The sequence below is a fragment of the Sinocyclocheilus rhinocerous genome, unplaced genomic scaffold (genome assembly GCF_001515625.1).
Source record: "Sinocyclocheilus rhinocerous isolate Xijiao unplaced genomic scaffold, SAMN03320098_v1.1 scaffold714, whole genome shotgun sequence".
Lineage (NCBI taxonomy): Eukaryota > Metazoa > Chordata > Actinopteri > Cypriniformes > Cyprinidae > Sinocyclocheilus > Sinocyclocheilus rhinocerous.
Genome location: NW_015646165.1, coordinates 602,316 through 620,165, shown reverse-complemented (window position 1 = coordinate 620,165; position 17,850 = coordinate 602,316). Strand labels below are relative to the sequence as shown.

At 36.5% G+C, this 17,850-nt stretch overlaps 1 protein-coding gene and 1 long non-coding RNA gene across 2 annotated transcripts in view; one reads left to right on the top strand and one right to left on the bottom strand.

Moving 5' to 3' along the window:
• The window catches only part of LOC107707005 (uncharacterized), a 13,038-nt gene extending 5,312 nt beyond the window's left edge, over window positions 1–7,726 (bottom strand). Inside the window, exons 1-2 of the long non-coding RNA XR_001636210.1 lie at window positions 7,607–7,726; window positions 6,418–6,563 (exon numbers count right to left, since the gene is read on the bottom strand). This is a non-coding gene — a long non-coding RNA (uncharacterized LOC107707005). The remainder of the gene's footprint in view (window positions 1–6,417; window positions 6,564–7,606) is intronic.
• A 1,657-nt stretch (window positions 7,727–9,383) lies between these two features.
• Window positions 9,384–15,611, top strand: LOC107707004 (homeobox protein Hox-C1a-like). Its single transcript, XM_016510872.1, has 2 exons — window positions 9,384–10,339; window positions 15,026–15,611. Exons 1-2 carry the CDS (start codon window positions 9,769–9,771, stop codon window positions 15,376–15,378), a joined length of 924 nt encoding a protein of 307 aa, XP_016366358.1. The 5' UTR covers window positions 9,384–9,768; the 3' UTR covers window positions 15,379–15,611.
• Window positions 15,612–17,850: the final 2,239 nt, after the last annotated feature.

Here is a 17,850-nt window from a genome sequence, read left to right as displayed (position 1 = left end):
CACATAGTAAGAAATGGTTATAAAAAACTGAAACAGAAGTGAAACAAGTAGTAGGAAAGAGGAGAAATAAAAAGCGATACTTATCCTTTGCCGGTGTCCTGCCCGGTGGAGTCGCCCGGTAGAGTCGATGGTCTTTACACTCTTCGACCCCAGCCGCGACCGCTTCCGCGGTAAACTAAGCTTCTTTTATATTCGTTTAACAAAACTCAAATTGAATTCAGCTGGACACACTTTCCTGTTTATCACAACAAATGGCCAAGCAAAGCGCACGACACTGACAAGGTACGCGATACATTTCAAGTAGTTTCTGGAAAAAATGGACATCGAGTTCTCAGTTCCAAAGACCAAAGGGACCATCCAGACTTTCATCAGAGACAGATGCAAAAGCAAACGTTTGTGGGGCTGCAGCAGAGCAAACATGGGCATGAGTGACTGGATTATGTGCGAAGGTACCATTGACATGGAGGCATATATTAAAATAAATATTTGTATATATTTACAGAATAAATTTAAGTTGGCCAGTGAAAACATTGGACGTTTTTTCCTTGTAATTTAGTCAATTAAATAAAGGTTAAAGAGAATGAACAAATAACATATTCTTGATTTTATGGCATTTCACAAAAAATCCCAACTTTTCTGGAATTGGGGTTGTAAGAAATTCGGATATTAATTTTAAGATTCTTTTAAAAAAAATTACATTTGACAGTATTATTTAATTATTAGTGCTAGTAAAGATTATATTTGAGGGTGGCAAAGGTAATCTAAATGTAAAAATATGCATGCACAAAAACAAGTATGCATTTAAATATCCAATATCAGAAGATACATATCCATTACTAATTCTGATAAATTCACAATTTCGGCCCATAACCAATGACATGGCACTAATATATCATTCATCCATAATAAGGCAACTTTAATATCAATAGTGCAAAAAGTTCACAATACATATAGAATAAAAACAGGTTTCTGTTTTAATGTATAGGCTATTGGTGCATCAGCCAAATACATAGATCTGGGTTTCATTGATAAATATAACAAAATACGGAGGGTAGCATATAAATTCTACGACTTTACGAATGCTAGAGTGCACAAACACATGCACACTTGAACAAAAGCACACCATGCCACACTTTCTCCACAGCAACCCATCAATATCCTCATGAGGAAATCATCATTACAACTATGCAACCTCATTACTTACATCAAGTAATTCTACTCATACACCTTGCAAATGTACCAGTCTAACTGGATATTGCTTTCTTTTTATTTGCTCTCTTTCCATTTCTTTTCATCTAAAGGTCAGTTCTGCCAAATTCCCAATTTTTTTCCAATAGGGTCATGCATTGATCCAAAGCACTAACATAGAATGAGTGCACTAAAAGACCATCAGTTGCTCATCATATTCACATCCCGTTTCAGCACAGGGAATGAAATTATGGCCTACGCTCCAAATAAGTTCATCTTGGGAATTTTTGAAAAATTGGCAGAACGGCCAGTTAAGGCCCCGCACCACACGGCCCACAGGACACCATACATACATCACATTCCAGATTTAGTTAGTAATCCCACAATCTAGTTAAGGATCTGGAAATTGGATCGAATCAATTAATTCTACAGTCAATTTGCATAAGAGATGGTCCACCGGCCATTAAAATTCACAATTTGTCTTCAAACATCTCATGGCCGACTACAATTTTAGAAATTAGAAGATACAACATTATTTATTATAATGAAATATAGGTCCTCAGACCAATTAAAAAGGATAGGATCAACCTCTGCGACCACACTTTACCGCACAGCCTCTCATTAAGGATTAAAAACGCTGGACCTTATGCTTACATAGGTAATCACCTCATAGTAGATTCATAGATGTCTTTCCGAAGCATGAATCAATAGTCATTTAAAGTGCTTTATTAAGCGGCTCAAACACAAGCTGTGCTCAGACCTCTTCTAATCATAAACAAGGTGCTGACTCCGTATGTGTGACCTATGGCAAATCCAGTCCATTCTTTTCCATTAACCTTCCCAGCTTTGCCATTTCTCCCTCGCTCTCTGTCTCTCCGGGGGAGTTTTCCTCTCAGTCAAAGCCGCTCCTAGTGCTTGTTGCTCAGAGGGATTGTTAAGTATCAATTCCTAGTGTCACCTTTGTGGGTTTTATTTATTTGTCGGCCTGCTGGTATGGAACACAGCGCATCACTCAGGTAGATGGATTATAATTCACCTGCAAGCCCTCATCAATCTCCACAATTTGACTTCCTGCATCATGTACAACTGTTACTGTCATATTAAAGTACTGCATTATAAAGATCAATGGCTTTTTAAATACGCTCTAGCTAAAGGTGATTGGTGACATAAAACAGAGAAAAAAAGGCTGATAACTGTCACACAGATGAGAAGCCTCACAAACTTGATGAGGGTTCCTACAAAACAATTACCGTAACATATGCTCTGACGTTTATTAATCAAATCGCATGTTTCCAACCTAATCATCACCTGATGATTTCCTTAAAAATGGATCCCAAATGCATAGCATCTTCACGGAAAAGGATTTCAAGCAAGCTTTCTTTGACAGTGCAGTTGAGCAGAAGCAGCATATGGCTGTGCTTTCCAAGAGCTTTCCTTCATACAGACTGTTTAACCCTGCTAATGTCCCCCAGTAAGGAGCTCCGGAGGCACTGGAGACTGTGCAGCAGCCGACGCTCGTATGACAGATGGCTTATTGTCACTTTGTTTGGGCTGTTGCCTGCTGGGCTCAAGTAGGATGTGAAGACCGGAAGCATTCATATTCTTACAGCCATATACTACACTAAGCGAAAGTAAACGGATAAGACGAGAGCTGTTTCGGCACATGCCTGCTGGGATCTCTGTGTGATTGTAAGAATCAGCAATGCATCCCATTACCGTACACCTGGTCACTATGTACTCTGTTTCTGTGCAAATAAATAAATAAATAAACTTTTATTACAAGTGGCGAAATTGTTGTCCAGTTTGTAAGAGAATGCTAAAATGGAAAGAATGTTCCTCTTCTCTCTATATATGCCATAATACAATGACAGATATCCATTGTCAATGCATTGCTCTAAAACGCCTGACGAGAAAAAGTGATATGAATTTGGTTTCTTACAATGATATTGATACTTTGATTTTAATATTCCTAAAATACGTATGTGGGTCCAAAAGAAAAAAAATGAAAAGCTTATTCTTTAAAACAAACAAACAAAAATGGATCATGGAAAATGTATTATAATGACAATTTATTAATGTTATTTTTAATTACTTCATATACACTACTGTTTACGGTCAATAACTTTTTTTTTATTCATCAAGGATGCATTAAATTTGTCAAAAGTGACAGATTTTTATTTCAAATAAATACTGTTGTTTTGAATGTAATAATTAAAGAGTCCTAAAAAATGTATCACAGTTTCCACAAAAACTATTCAAAAAGTTTTCAACTTTGATAATAATAAGAAAATATTTCTTGAGCAGCAAATAACCATATTAGAATGATTTCTGAAGGATCATGTGACACTGAAGTCTGGAGCAATGATGCTGAAATTCACCTTTACCATCACTGGAATAAATTCCATTTTAAAATATATTCAAATAGAAAACAATATTTTTAATGAGTTTTTTTTTATTAAAATAAATGCAGCCTTGGTGAGTATAAGAGACTTATTTCAAAATCAGTAGTGTATGTTTTATTCTATTTTTTTTTACATTTTATTATGTAAAACAGATATATCTAATCACGCTGTATGCAAATATAACCATTCGCTTTAATGGTAATGCTAATAGTGGGCAGCAAAATTTTCTGTTGACTCTTAGTCCCATAAGGCAAATGATGTTTGCGATTCGTGGTTGCTCGATGCATGTGTCTCATCCACGATTGCTTACTTATGTGTGGATTGTATGGACTGAACCTAAACCATTTGGGAATTTGGGATTAATTAACAAACAGAAGCATTTACACTTAACTGCACTGCACTCGTTACAAACCGCATCCACCTCTCGCATATGTCTCAAATGCATCTTGGAGGGCACTTGGTTTTTCCATGATTAGATAGCTATTAGTAAAAACGCATGAAGAGACCAAGTCTAAAAACTCCCTAAAAGTGTGTGCTTTGTTATCCCAGCTGTCTTGCTGCTGCTTGACTAAAATGCACCACTGCAAGTTTAAACAATCACCTTGTCAGCAATATGCTCAATCAATTACTGCTGTTGATATTATCAACGGCTTCATCTTCCCTGATGGTCTCCCTCTTTTACTCCTTTTTCCTGTATTGCTCTCTTACTCCTTTTACTTCTCAATCTTTCTCTTTGTATATCTATCTTTAATTTAAATTTTTTTTTTTGCATTTGGCAGATGCTTTTATCCATTTAATCCATACACTGCTTTCATATTTCTCATTGCATTTTATCAGTTCATGCATTTCTTTGGAATCGAATCCATGAACTTGGGGTTGCTAATTGTACTGTTTGAGCTACCTACATTAAATATGGAATAATTAAGATTTTTTTGCGTTTTTGAAAGAGGTCTCTTATGCACACCAAGGATTTATTTAATTAATAATACAGTAAAACAATATTTTAGTTAAATATACTAAAATTTAATTAAATATAGGCTATTCAAATAAAATTTTCTACTTTAATATATTTTAAAATGTGATTTATTCCTGTTGTCAGACTCTGTTCCGTGTTTTGTGTGTTTTCCTCCCCCCCACGTGCTCCAGGTTATGTCCATGCCCATATTTGGTCCTTCCTGTTTTCTGTTCCTATTATGTTTATTGATCCCAGGTGTTACTCGTCTTCCCCTCATCATGTCTCGTGTATTTAAGGTGTTTCCTGTTTTGAGTTCTCTGTCCGGTTTTGAACGTCGATCCCCGTGTCACGTGTGATTCCTGTGATGTCAATAAAGACTGTAAATCCTGATTCTCCTCGTTCCTCGCTCCTTGTTCCACGCTCCTCACCGTAGGCACAACGTGACACCTGTGATGTCGAAGCTGAATTTTCAGCATCATTACACCAGTCTTCAGTGTCACATAATCCTTCAGAAATCATTCTAATATGCTGATTTGCATTTCTTAATAATATCAATGCATAAAACAGTTGTGCAGCTTAATAGTTTGTGGAAACCATGATAAACTAACATTTAAAAGTTTGGGATATAAAATTGATCTGCATTAAATTGATCAAAAGTGACACTTTTTTGTAACAAGAAATTTGTTACAAAAGATTAGTATTTAAATAAATGATCTTTAAAACTTTCTATTAATCGAAAAATCCTGAAAAAATGTATCACAGTTTCCACAAAAATATTAAGCTGCAAAGACTGTTGCCAACATAGATAATAATAATAACCATTAATAATAATTGAACACCAATAATAATTTATAATAATTGAGCACCTAATCGGAATATCAAAATCATTTCAGATGTGACACCTAAGACTGGAGTAATGGCCGCTGAAAATTCAGCTTTGCCATCACAGAAAAACATTTAAATATATATATATATATATATATATTCTAGCTATCTATTGGTCTATAAACATTTAAACTTCAAAAATGTCTTTTTTAAAACAAGGTCAATACAACATTCTGATTTGTCCTGACAAACTTTTCTTTTCTAGTTAAAAATTACTTATCATATGAATTTATTTGAATTAGTATTACTTCTACTTACGTACATTCAACTTCAAACTGCAACTCTGCATCCTGTTGGCTGCCTCAATTAAAATACATTCTTAATTCAATTCTAAATGCTTTCTAGGCCAGACCACTATTCATTCTGCCTCCTCTCTGTGTTCCCCAGTGATAAAGTAAGAGGTGTACGCAAGTGCATAGATTACCAGCCCTTAACCAATCATCTGAGACAGGTCCACTCTGCATTAGCAGCAATGACCTTACCGCCAGTGGTGACAGTCACCTGTCAGCAACGTCTCACTCCTGGCATTTTCAAGGCTCAAAGTTGAGAAATAATTAGGCCCGACAGTCCTCTAGGGTTAAACCAGGGCTGCAAGTCATCATTCCAAAGCTCTGTCAAAGGGGTCAGAGGTCAAAATCAGCCAATGATATGACCTCCACATCGTGGCCATGATTCCATAGCTTGGTGGGAGGATCGCCAAAGACAGATCAGGTTATCAGAGCGAGCTTCCCCTCTGAGAAGAGTGATGCATTCAAATCATAATGAAACCTAATCTGTACCACACTGGAATTTTCATCACCCTGTAGTTATAAAGAGCCGGAGAGGTGAACATGCATGCAATTACTTCACAGAGAGAGGCATGTGCTTCGGATGCACACGTTATAATAGATAGTAGATGGCAGGATGTGGCTGGAAACGGCTCAGATGTGGCAAGCTGGTATTATTTGGGCTCTTTCCAGTCAATAAGGAAAATAAATGTTCCCTCACCTTATTATGAACACAAGCTGAGACTGTTTTCCTGTCATCGGTCCTGGCAAAACACGCGTACTGATGGGACACAAGCTGTTTGGAACTGAAGGGGGGACTCTTGGGATGACTTGTTTACCCGGAGCTTTTCAACTGAGGTCAAACGTCTGTAGAAAACACATGGAGACATGTTGAACACCGCTTCCCCTCACGATTTATACTAATTAAACATATGGCATGAGGAGAAACAAATAAACCCTTAATATTTGATCTCTATAAAATGAGAGTAAATAACATTAAAATTCAGTTTAAAGCCATTGTAAATTCAGCCTCGAGCAAATTTATCTTATCTGGACTATAAAAAAGTGTGTATAATCTTATTGAGGTGGAGCAGTGCACACACCTGTTTTTTTTTCCTACCCTGCAGTCAAACACTTCTGCAACTCCTGCCTCACACACCCTCCCCCCAACCCCCCATCCCCACCTCCTCATGCTGAAACCCATTACAGAAATACAATTTCTAATGCCTTCACACAGGCCCACGATCGACTGCAAACAAATTTATATTCAGCCCGTAAACAGAGAGCAGCAGAGATTTATTTATTGAGCGGAGAGGAGAGAAACAAGCTAGCGCGTGAACCCTGGGTAACCCCACAGCTGACATGAAGATGGATAAGTGTACCATGCAAATGTACAGAGGGAAGGGATATATTGCACTCCGTCATTCAGTGCATCGCTGCCCGTAGAATTCCGTTTATTCTTCCAGCTGGGACCAGATCTCTGGGGTTGCGAGTGCACAGTTATACATTGTTGATTATTTGAGATTGTTTTTTAATCACTGCAGAGCCCTAGTAAAACTCTTTATTGGTCATATAAGCGGAAATCCCTCCTTCTGTTCTGTGCAGTAGTTCAAATGCAGTTGCAATGATAGTTTAATTGCAAACAATATCATAACTATATTAGGTCTATTATCATTGTTACTTTTTTTTATCTAATTTTATCTAATTAACACTTGCCATTTCATTATTAAAACACATTTTATGCATTTTAAAATACAACTAAAATGAACACAATCACCTCAGTTTTAATCCAGAAGCTCAACATGGCATTAGCAACACCAAATTGAGTCCTAGACCTAGAAAACACTGACACTTTTATCCACAATGACTTCAGTAAAGCATGAATGTAAATGTGTTGCAAATGTACTTACAGCTGTTAAGAAGGTGGCTTCTGTACGTGTCTAAGTATTTCTATTTTCTGATCTTGATCCAGTGTTGAAATCTTTTGAACCAATAAGACTTTTTTAATGACTGAGCTACTGGAAGGAGAGACCAAGTCTGAAAGTATAAAGACCACATCTGTTACAGCTAAATAGATGTGAGAGTGCTGTTCTCCTGATAACCTCTAAAGGTCATATCTCTGGTGATCTCTGTCTAATGCTCTATGACTTTGGTGAAACTTTTTGGAATGTCACCTGTAAAATATTATGGAATGTATATGTAAAACAGTCAAAAATTCTCATTATACTTTAGACATGCAAACAGTTCAGATTAACAGAGCAAGGCTTTAAAAGTGCAAATGCACACTTGGTACCTTAAGGAACTATTTCTTATTATTGTGACTTAAATTTAACCAGTAAATGAAGATGTTACCAAATGGACATTTTAGGTTAACTGAAAAAAATAAAAGAATAATTGAGCATTAATTGTCATATTCCATAGATATATTTAATCTCCCTCGAGTTTAATAGGCTGATTCAATTATTGAACATGACGTTACAAACATTTAAATCTTATTTAAAAAATGGAAGAAAAGGAGCGAGAAAGACAGAAAATCTGTACTCTGTAATAGTTATGCTCTTCGTTATTTCTCGTTTAAAGTAAAAGTGCAGGTCAAAAACTACTCCTGTGCTTATTTTATTACCGTTTTAAATTTCAGGCATTTATTTTAAATGACAAGAATGTTAATGAAATCAGCAAAATAATAAAGTATGAGAAAGAGTTTTTTTTTTCTTTTCTTTTATGCAGTAGGCAATATAAAGCCAGCATTTTAGGCTATAATAAAGTTTAGCAACGACGCGACGGTTGGGCTTAGCCTATAATAAAACTCTCTGTACTTTGATTTATTCCGTTTTTTAATATTATTTTATGAAACAACTATTTAACGAATTAAAGTATTTAATAATCTTGTCAGTTTGGCTTGCCAATTGTTTAGAAAGAATGAACAAATCTTAAACTTTGAAAAAATGAAATAGTTTTTGTGTGTAAAGCGGTTCATTATTGCAGGGGAGGCAGCTGCTAATTATCATTTGACCGACGAATGACCTGCAACGACAGCTGTTTAGAGCACACGTAATCACTCAGAGATCTCATACAATGACCTGATAATTCCCTTTTAACATGATTTCAGCTGTTATGTTAGATTCCCTATGGTCTAGAATTCAAAACAGAGTTTCAGTTTTTCCGAAGAATATAGAGAGAAGACATTTTTGCGTTTTAAAGATAATCGGAATATGAAAGAAGATGGAATGCAAGTGTAACGTGGGTTACCTGGACGAGTAAAGGCTTGAGAGCTACATGGACGTTTCTACGTTTCTTTTCAACGTTTCAGTGACGCAACAATCGTATGCGTGAACCACAAGATCCATGGCTGTCTTATTAACAACTATTGACAATGGCTTAAGACCTTATTCCCTGAGCTGTATACATTTCGGGTATAATCTAAGGCCGCTATACTGACTAAAAACGACATTGATTTTCTGTAAGTGCTAATTTGAAGAGCAGATATGGACTGGGCCTTATAGAAACACACACACAAATATTCCGCCATTTTGTGCTAAACGTAAAATTAAAACACAATACATAGCCTATCAGTAAAATTAGCCTAAATTAGAATAATATTATCCGGAGAAAATATTTTTTTATCCGGGTCTGGAACAAACCATTTATTTATATTCTAAATGTCACAAATGCCTTGACATTTATGCAAAATTCTCAGCAATATGAAGTGCGCTTTAATAACATTCAATATTATCCATTATAAAATTAAGTAGCTACTTATGTTGACCCCCCTCGCACACGCGCGGGCACACACACTCCACGAGACCTTATTAGCAGGTCAAATAAAAGTCGCTCAAACTTGCTTGCTTTGGTAAATTAACGCTCACTCAGATGAGGGAGATGTCCGGCTATTGCAGTAGCTATTGGCCAAGAGTTAGAGGGCACGTCATCCCCATCCATCACCGATCGAATGTTTCTAGAAGGCATGCCCCTGTCGGTGCCTGTCCTTTTGCGCGCTATGTGTGGCGTCTGTGGATGGAGTTTCTGTCGCGTCCATCCTGGGATGAAAATCTGGAATATATAAGATGCAGTCATGAATTCTTATCAAGGGTTCAGGGACACAACGTCACTCTTCATCAAGGGCTATCATGCTACTGGAGTTATGCGTCTGCATCAGGACCACGAATCTACTACTGACTTCCCAAGCAGAGAGGAGGGACGTGTCAACACCGAGGCGGATTTTCTTCGGTATCATTTCACGAATCTCAGTGCCACGGCCACAGGCGCGTGTTCAAAGCCCTGTGAGGACCCTGCCCGTGCTAACTCGACCAGACCCCCCTTCCCCCATAATCAAGATTTCTATAGACCAGTGCACCCCATCCGACCCCAAGTCCCCTCCTTCCAAAGCTGCCGTGAGCAGGGTCTCTCCAGAACGGGCTTCTCCTCTTCCTCAGACACTTTAAGAACTTTCTCCGGCGCGCATTGTGAACTCGGCACTGTCAACAACACGCACCTCGATGTGCACACATGCGACGGCCCAGTGCTTCACCCAGCAGTTGAGGACAATAATACGAGACACGAGGCTCTAAACACGTTAAATGAGACACTGCGAAGTGGAAAGACTTTCAATTGGATGAGAGTGAGGAGAAATCAGTCCCGTACAGGTAAGCTGACTAGTGTTTTAATTCGATTAACTTTACAGCTAAGTGATGTATTGACCGAGTGTACCAACATCTCTGCCTTCTCAGCTTTAAAAATTCTAGTGGTTTGATTTAAAATACAATGCGAATGTTTTTTTTAATAACTATCGTTTTTTCAATTTTCTCTGACTGAAAGTAGTGTATACTAAGTAGGACAAGAACTTTTCAGCTAGCAGAAATGAATCCTTGGAGGTGGAGCTATCTATGTGTGTCTACAAGTTTGGCTGTACTTGCAAAGGTCAAATTTAAAAAAAAATGTACTCACAAATACAGTGAAACATGATCAGTTGTGAGGACATTTCAAGTGTTATGCAGTATTTAACTCATAAATCAACCAAGTAATGTTTTCCTTTAATTTACCCATATCAACAGGTTTGAATAAAGGGTCAGGTTTAGGGCTTAGCAAATATTATCACCTAAAAACCTCAATGTGCTTGAAAGATAAAATGTTACATGCTATGGTAGTATATTTTATATTATATAATCACATTATATATATATATATATATATAATCACAAAAAGTGGCAAAAGTATGAAGTTCAGCCCATCCTGTGCAGATGTGGCACGTGCCAGAGACAGGGAGTTTTTGCTTCACAAATCTGCATGCTGAAAACCTTTAAAAATTTAAGGAGAGTGTAATATATAAGATCTGCTCTGGTGCTTATATGGGTCAGCAACAACATGCCAGGCAAAATTCCTCCATTTTTTTATAAATAACACATTTCATTCTATTTTGAATGTTAAAAATCCTTTCATTGACAAGAAGCAGCCCAGGCCATATTAAAAGGAGTCCAGCACCCCCTAGCTCTCCATTCAGAGCCAAATAAACTTCAGAGGGACACTTTTCCTCGACAGAGCCCTAAATCTTAATAGAGACCAATGTTTATATGCTGCAATTAATTTTCTATATTGAATGTTGGGAAATGTTTGTCAGAATCTCAGTGTAATCCTTAACTGGAATAATGATCGGATAGGTCTGCGTTTAATGCAGTTCAAATGTGAGTTACTTGACATGTGCTCATAAAATGTCATGCTCAATGACATTTGACCTGTATTATGTCAAAGTATTTCATGTTTGTTGTGAGAGCTTTGTGTTAAATTGTGAATCGCTCGTCCCCCTCAATAAATCACAATGTATGTATTAGGTTGATGGTAAAACCATGAAGAGCCCTGTTTGATTTGTCATTTCCTACGAATCAGTAATACAGCATTCATATGGTTTCCAGACTGTCAAGGAGAAGAATGTCTGGCCAGGCCACACTGATGATCTAAAATAACTCACAGGCAAATATGTCAGCGAAAAGGTCATTCCGGGCTATATTGCCCAGCGTATGAACAACAGCTGTGGTCAGGAAATAGGATGGAGAGGCCTGCTATATCAAATCCCAAAAGCTTGAATGGTGGCAAGGCCAGGAGTTCACAATTTGTTTACTGTATTGGAGCTTCTGCTGTTTGTTTCTTTTTCTCCTGCCTGTCTGCACATTCACCTAGAGACACATGAAAGAGGCATTGTTTGATATCAGGTACAATATATATATATATATATATATTTTTTTTTTTATTTGTATGCATACAGTTTTGGAACGACATGAGGGTGAGTAAATGGTGATTTCATTTTTTTTTTTTTTTGGTGAACTTTTCCTTTAAAGAGGAGTATAAAATGGTCTCTATACGTTGTGACCTTCCCTCTGTGGTTAATGTCTTTTGATTTATCGCAAGCCTTATGGAGAAAACGTTGTATGATGATATATGAGAGGTCTGTCAACAAGTGCTTAAGATAATACTCACATCAACACAGCAGCCAAAGTCAAATGTTAAATGGTAGGGCGAATGCTTTTTGTCTGCTCTGTTACTTGAGTTCATTATGACGTAATGCAAAAAAGAAAAGGAAAAAAAAATATTACAGGGATAAAGAACATTATGAAAGGAATAGTTCACCCAAAAATGAAATTTCTGTCATCCAAACCTTTGTAACTTTAATTTTTTCCACAATAAAGAAGATTTTTTTTATAGAACACTGGACCCCATTGAGTTCCACTATACAGAGACATTTTTCAACATTTTTCCACAGAAGAAAGTAAGTCATACAGTTTTGGAATGCAATGAGGATGAGTAAATGATGGCAGAGTTTTTATTTTTAGGTAAACTATCCCTTTAAGTGAGAGATTCCACGCATTGTGAGGGTTATTGTTTTTACTGGGCAACATCAAACTGTTTCCTTTACTCAACATGAATAAAAGCTTATAGAGAGTGTCTGACTGGATCCCCCAGTACAGTGCACATAGTCCCCGTGCGTCATTCTTCAGTTATACCTTGACAGCACCTGAATTACTGTGGGCTGGATGCCCAGATGACCGAGGCAATCTGTATCGATCCCCTGCTCTCTTTTAGGCTTAGTGGGCCACATCATCCCTCTGGCTGGCTGGCCATTTCCAAGTTTGCAAGTCATTCCTCAAATGTTTCGTTTGATTCCTTTATGCCTTCTGGCAACTGCCAATTCTATTATCCAGTAACTCATTCATCAGTGTTTTCATGCACACTAAGGAAATTGCTTAATTACTTCATATTTGTCAGTGAATGCACTGATTGTTAGAACGTCCCTTGTGAATATTAGAGGTGACCCTACAATTGCTTTTTTCATATCTCTGTTTACTTTCATTTGCACGGTGAGAGCGAGATAAAGATCGCTCTCGAAATTAACTGTATAATCAACTGTTTGTGCTCTGAGCCTGAAGAGAAAGGGTGAAGGCTTCACTGTAAAAAAGATTCTGTAAAATTTACGGAAATGTAACACAGGGAATTCTGGGAATGTCAATTTACGGTTATTCATTGAAAATTATACAGTCTTTTTCACTTCCAAAAACGATATACTACCGTAAAATTAATGTCCAATACATGTCATGTCCAATACCGTTTTTCACTGTATATAGTAGGGGGAATTTACCGTTAACCATTTAACAGGTTTTTACTGTAGAATTTTTACAGTCTTTTACCATTAAATTCACGGTCATTTTTTACAGTGTTGCTATTAGTGACATGTAGAGTTTTATTCAGCTGATTGGAGAGCGTTTTAATTGACTTCATGCTGGAAAATAGAAAGATAAAATGCATAACGTTTTGGTTGCAATAACAAAAGAAAGTCCTTTAGTCAGATTCGGGTTTTTTTTTGTTATCGCAACCAAAACATTGTGCAGTTTCACTTTTGTTTTTGTATGTCCTCTGTCTGTTCAAACTGTAGGTCCTTGACTGCAATGACATGACTACAAACACACACACTCTTACACATGGTGTGCAGATGGCACAGAGGTTAGAGAGACACTTGCAACTGTAGCAGTATGTGAGGGCTCAGTGCGCCTCTATCACTCCAGGGGATTTTCCCGCCTGACCCCTGTGTGTGTGCCTTAAAGGAATGTGCAACTTCCTGTGTTTCCAAAAGCAAACACCACAAGCAAACAACAAAACATGAGCATGATTTCCTTAAAACAGCTGTTAGTCGGCTAGCTTGGTTAAACTGCAGATTTAATGCTATTCTAAATTAACAAAGAAAGGCAGATTTGGATGCACTTGGTTTTCAATTAATTGCAGGGCATACTAGGTTGGGCAAAGTAGTCATGTAGCACCAAACTGCAAAGCAGCATCTTTGGCAGATTTTTATGGCAAGCCGTGATGGACAGTGCATCTGGCCCTTGTGCTGCAGTCATCTGTGTGGTGCAAACAGACAGACAGTCCTCTGTTTAGCTGATACAGACAGGATCTCTGCATTCAGGTGAAGGTCATGCAATCACAGTCATTCACTATTAAACTTACTTGCAGCAGATCATGAGTGATCATCCTGGAAACCTGGCAAATATTATTTCTGCTATTAAAAACAAAAATGTTAAATCCAAATGTGATTACAATTTCTAAAATTTGTACTTGGTAAGTGGCATCCGGAAGAATATATTTTGAATATATCTTAAACTCATCAAAATTAATTTTACTTTGAAATGATTTTTCTCTTACAAAAAGAGTACAAATATATTAAACTTAACCTAAAGGCATATTTTAGTGAATTAACTGGTTCAAATATCACTTAAACCCACTCTGAATCAGTCTAACATAGACTTTGATCATTCGTTTAGCGAATTATCAATACTAGCTACATTTTTATGGAAGTCTTTTATTTAATATTAAAATATTATAAGACAGCACCACACCATATGAATATAATAGTATTTTATTTTACCCTATATAGTTTATATAATTTTACATTCATAACCTGCTGCTTTGTTAATAAGAGATCATTTGGTTTCAATTTTGCTCGGCCTAAAATAAAAAGCATGATTAATAAATGCCAATAATATTTTATATGCATATTTAGCAATTTTATAGTTGAATATATTAACAGAAAAAAACTGACGTGTTTTGTTAAACGTGTTTTTCAACAAATTTGCAGCTGACATTTGCTTGGATCTGAGATTATAAAAATGCACATTTTTAAAGACACTGACATTCTATTTTAAAATATTATTAGGCCTATACATTTTTTGTTAGGGTATACAAACATGAAATAACATGCAAGGATGTTAAGCACTGAATTTACCAATATTTATTTGCTTGCTTGTTAAAAAATGTAGAGCTTATGTTTTTTTATTGCATTGCCTTCCCAGCTAAGACACATCTGGACCCGGAGCTGAAGAATGACCACGGACGAGATCCTGACGAGGACCCCTCGAGTGGAGCACCACGAACAAATTTTACAACCAAACAACTCACAGAACTGGAAAAGGAGTTTCATTTCAACAAATATCTGACTCGAGCAAGACGGCTGGAGATCGCAAACACTCTCCAACTGAGCGAAACACAAGTGAAGATCTGGTTTCAAAACAGGCGCATGAAACAGAAGAAAATGCTGCGGGAAGGCATATTTCCGGGATTATTGCTGATTTCTGGGTGTGATGAGGATTCGAAAAAAACAGACACTTGTTCATCTCCTGACAAAAGATCATTTCTATTAGGGTAAGACTGTTGGGACGGCTGCTAGGCTACACAGAAATCCGAACGATCACGTGAATAGCATGCGTTATAACAAGAGAGTGAACGATCAAAATATATTTACACACCCAAAATGAAGTTTTGACACCAAGCATAAATATTTATTTATCGATACAATTGTTTAAGAAAATAAAGCAGTAACTCGCTATGATAAAAAAAAAAGGAGTTTGCTCACCTGTTGAAGCAAGCGGATTTATTTAAAATGCATTTTATAGTTTATTTCTTACTTTAAAATAATTGTTTATATGCTATGTGTTTTTTTTTTCATTCTGAATCTTCTTCTGTTATTAAATATCAGAAAATTAATCGATAATATTAATAGATATAATCAGGGTTAAAAAAAAAAAATAGGGCAAAAGTGTCACAAGTGACAAAAATGCCCCAGATATTTAAAACATGGAAAAAAAGGGGGGGGAGGGGGGTGCAGGGGGAAACCATTTTTAAAAAATATATTTTATCCAAACTACCTATATTTTACGCCGTTACATCCTAGGCATATCTAGTTATGGGTCTAAAATATTTGACTAAAATGTAGAGCATACTACGTTTTATGTATGATACAAAGAAAATGCTCTTACAAAAGTAAAAATGCCTATAGGGGCAATTATCGGTTACAAATAAAATAAATTGATTTCTGACACTGGTCTCATCTGATTATTATTCCTGGCTCTAAAACAAAAACGTGTTAACTGGTTGTATTCGTCAAAGCATCTCTAAATAATAATGCCTTTATTTTTTATTTTAATAAGCAGCGAAGTGAATATCTGAGCTAAAGTACTGTTATTACATTAGCCTACTATTTGAAAAAAAAAAACGCGTGGAATAAAACATTCTTAAACGTGCATGCACAGTATCTGACGCGAACAGATGTAGTTTGTTAAAAATCTAAAAATGCACATCTAATATTTAGACGCCAGGCTGCACACATTTAGAAACACTCAACAGGTTTGCTGCTGTTTGGCAGACATACTGTGTCTGTCATATTCATGCTGCTTGTGCTTTTATCTGCAAATAAAGAGCGCCGCACGATGATCGGTGATACGCGTCTTTCTAAATAATGGCGAAAAGCTGTCAACGTACAAAGTGCCTCCACTTAGCCGTGTATTTCCACCAATTTATTGCTGGAAGAGGTTAAATCGAGTGCCACGGGTTGAACCTTCTGATACCAACTCCTCATTTTGATAGCATCAAAGCAGTGCATTGAGAGCTAGAAAAACGGTGGAGGAATAAAGCGAGGCTTTTTGTGATTATTTTTTGGCGTACACACCGTTTACATTTTGAATGCATATTCAGATGGCATACTTTATCATAATTTAACTTTAAAATGTTTTGGAGAAACATATGAAGTTATTTACCCTGTATAATCATAAGTCTCGCTTTTTGTTTGGTGATATTCAACGGACAAGGACAGAAATATTTGCTGGAATTATCTGGAACGAGAGAGGGGATTATCGACATTTCTAAACGATCGATTTTTCGATGTGATGTGGATTTAAGCTGATTGCCTTTTAATTGATTTGCCTTGATGGCTTAAATAATTACAGCATTTGAATGAAAGCCATCTTTTTCATTTCACTCATTGTTTTCATTATTAAGACAACGTATAGTAAAATAAAAAGACTACATGCTAGATTCTTCACAATATTAATCTGCAAAACAATAAAAGCCTACTTATTCCTTAAATGAGCTATTTTTTTTCGCTGCATGAAAATTCCATTTTTGTTCTGCATACAATATAATTTTAATTTGAAGGGATTTGCATATTTAACCCCCTTGTATCAAAGCAAGCAAATTCTCTAACAAAAGCACTACACAGTCTCGTGAAGAGAAAAATGATCTGAACCGTCTTGTTAAATTATATTAAATGTCCTAAAAATGTTCCAGCAGCCTTAAAATCGAGATGCGTTAATCATACAAACAATATAAAGGCGAATAAAATTAATTGAAATAATCGTTCCTCAAGAGGGCTTGATTTAAATATTTCTTGAGGTATTTCTGACTTAGGCCTACTGAAAACATATCATCTCGCCATATTAGGAAACCTATATGCACGAAGCACGACTTGCATGCCTGAGCCTGCCAATATGTGCAGTTACTCCAGAGTTCACCTTTCACCTCTTGACCTCTGTTTCGCCTCGAGACAGCAGTGACCCGGTCAGTGGCTCACAGAGAAAAGGCTGCATTATTAATTTCACACTTCACACGTATCTTCACACTTCTTTCATTTTTTAAAAATGTTTATTCTCATGTTACAGTGTAAGCAAAAGTAGGAAAACCATACAATGTAATAATTGTATTCACCTATACGTTTTATTTATATTACTTGCTGCATAAACTTTTCAAGTTAAGTGTGTGTGTGTGTGTGTGTGTGTGTGTGTGTGTGTGTGTGTGTGTCGGTTTAATACAACCTAGAAAAAAAGTAAAAGCTGAGATTAAAACA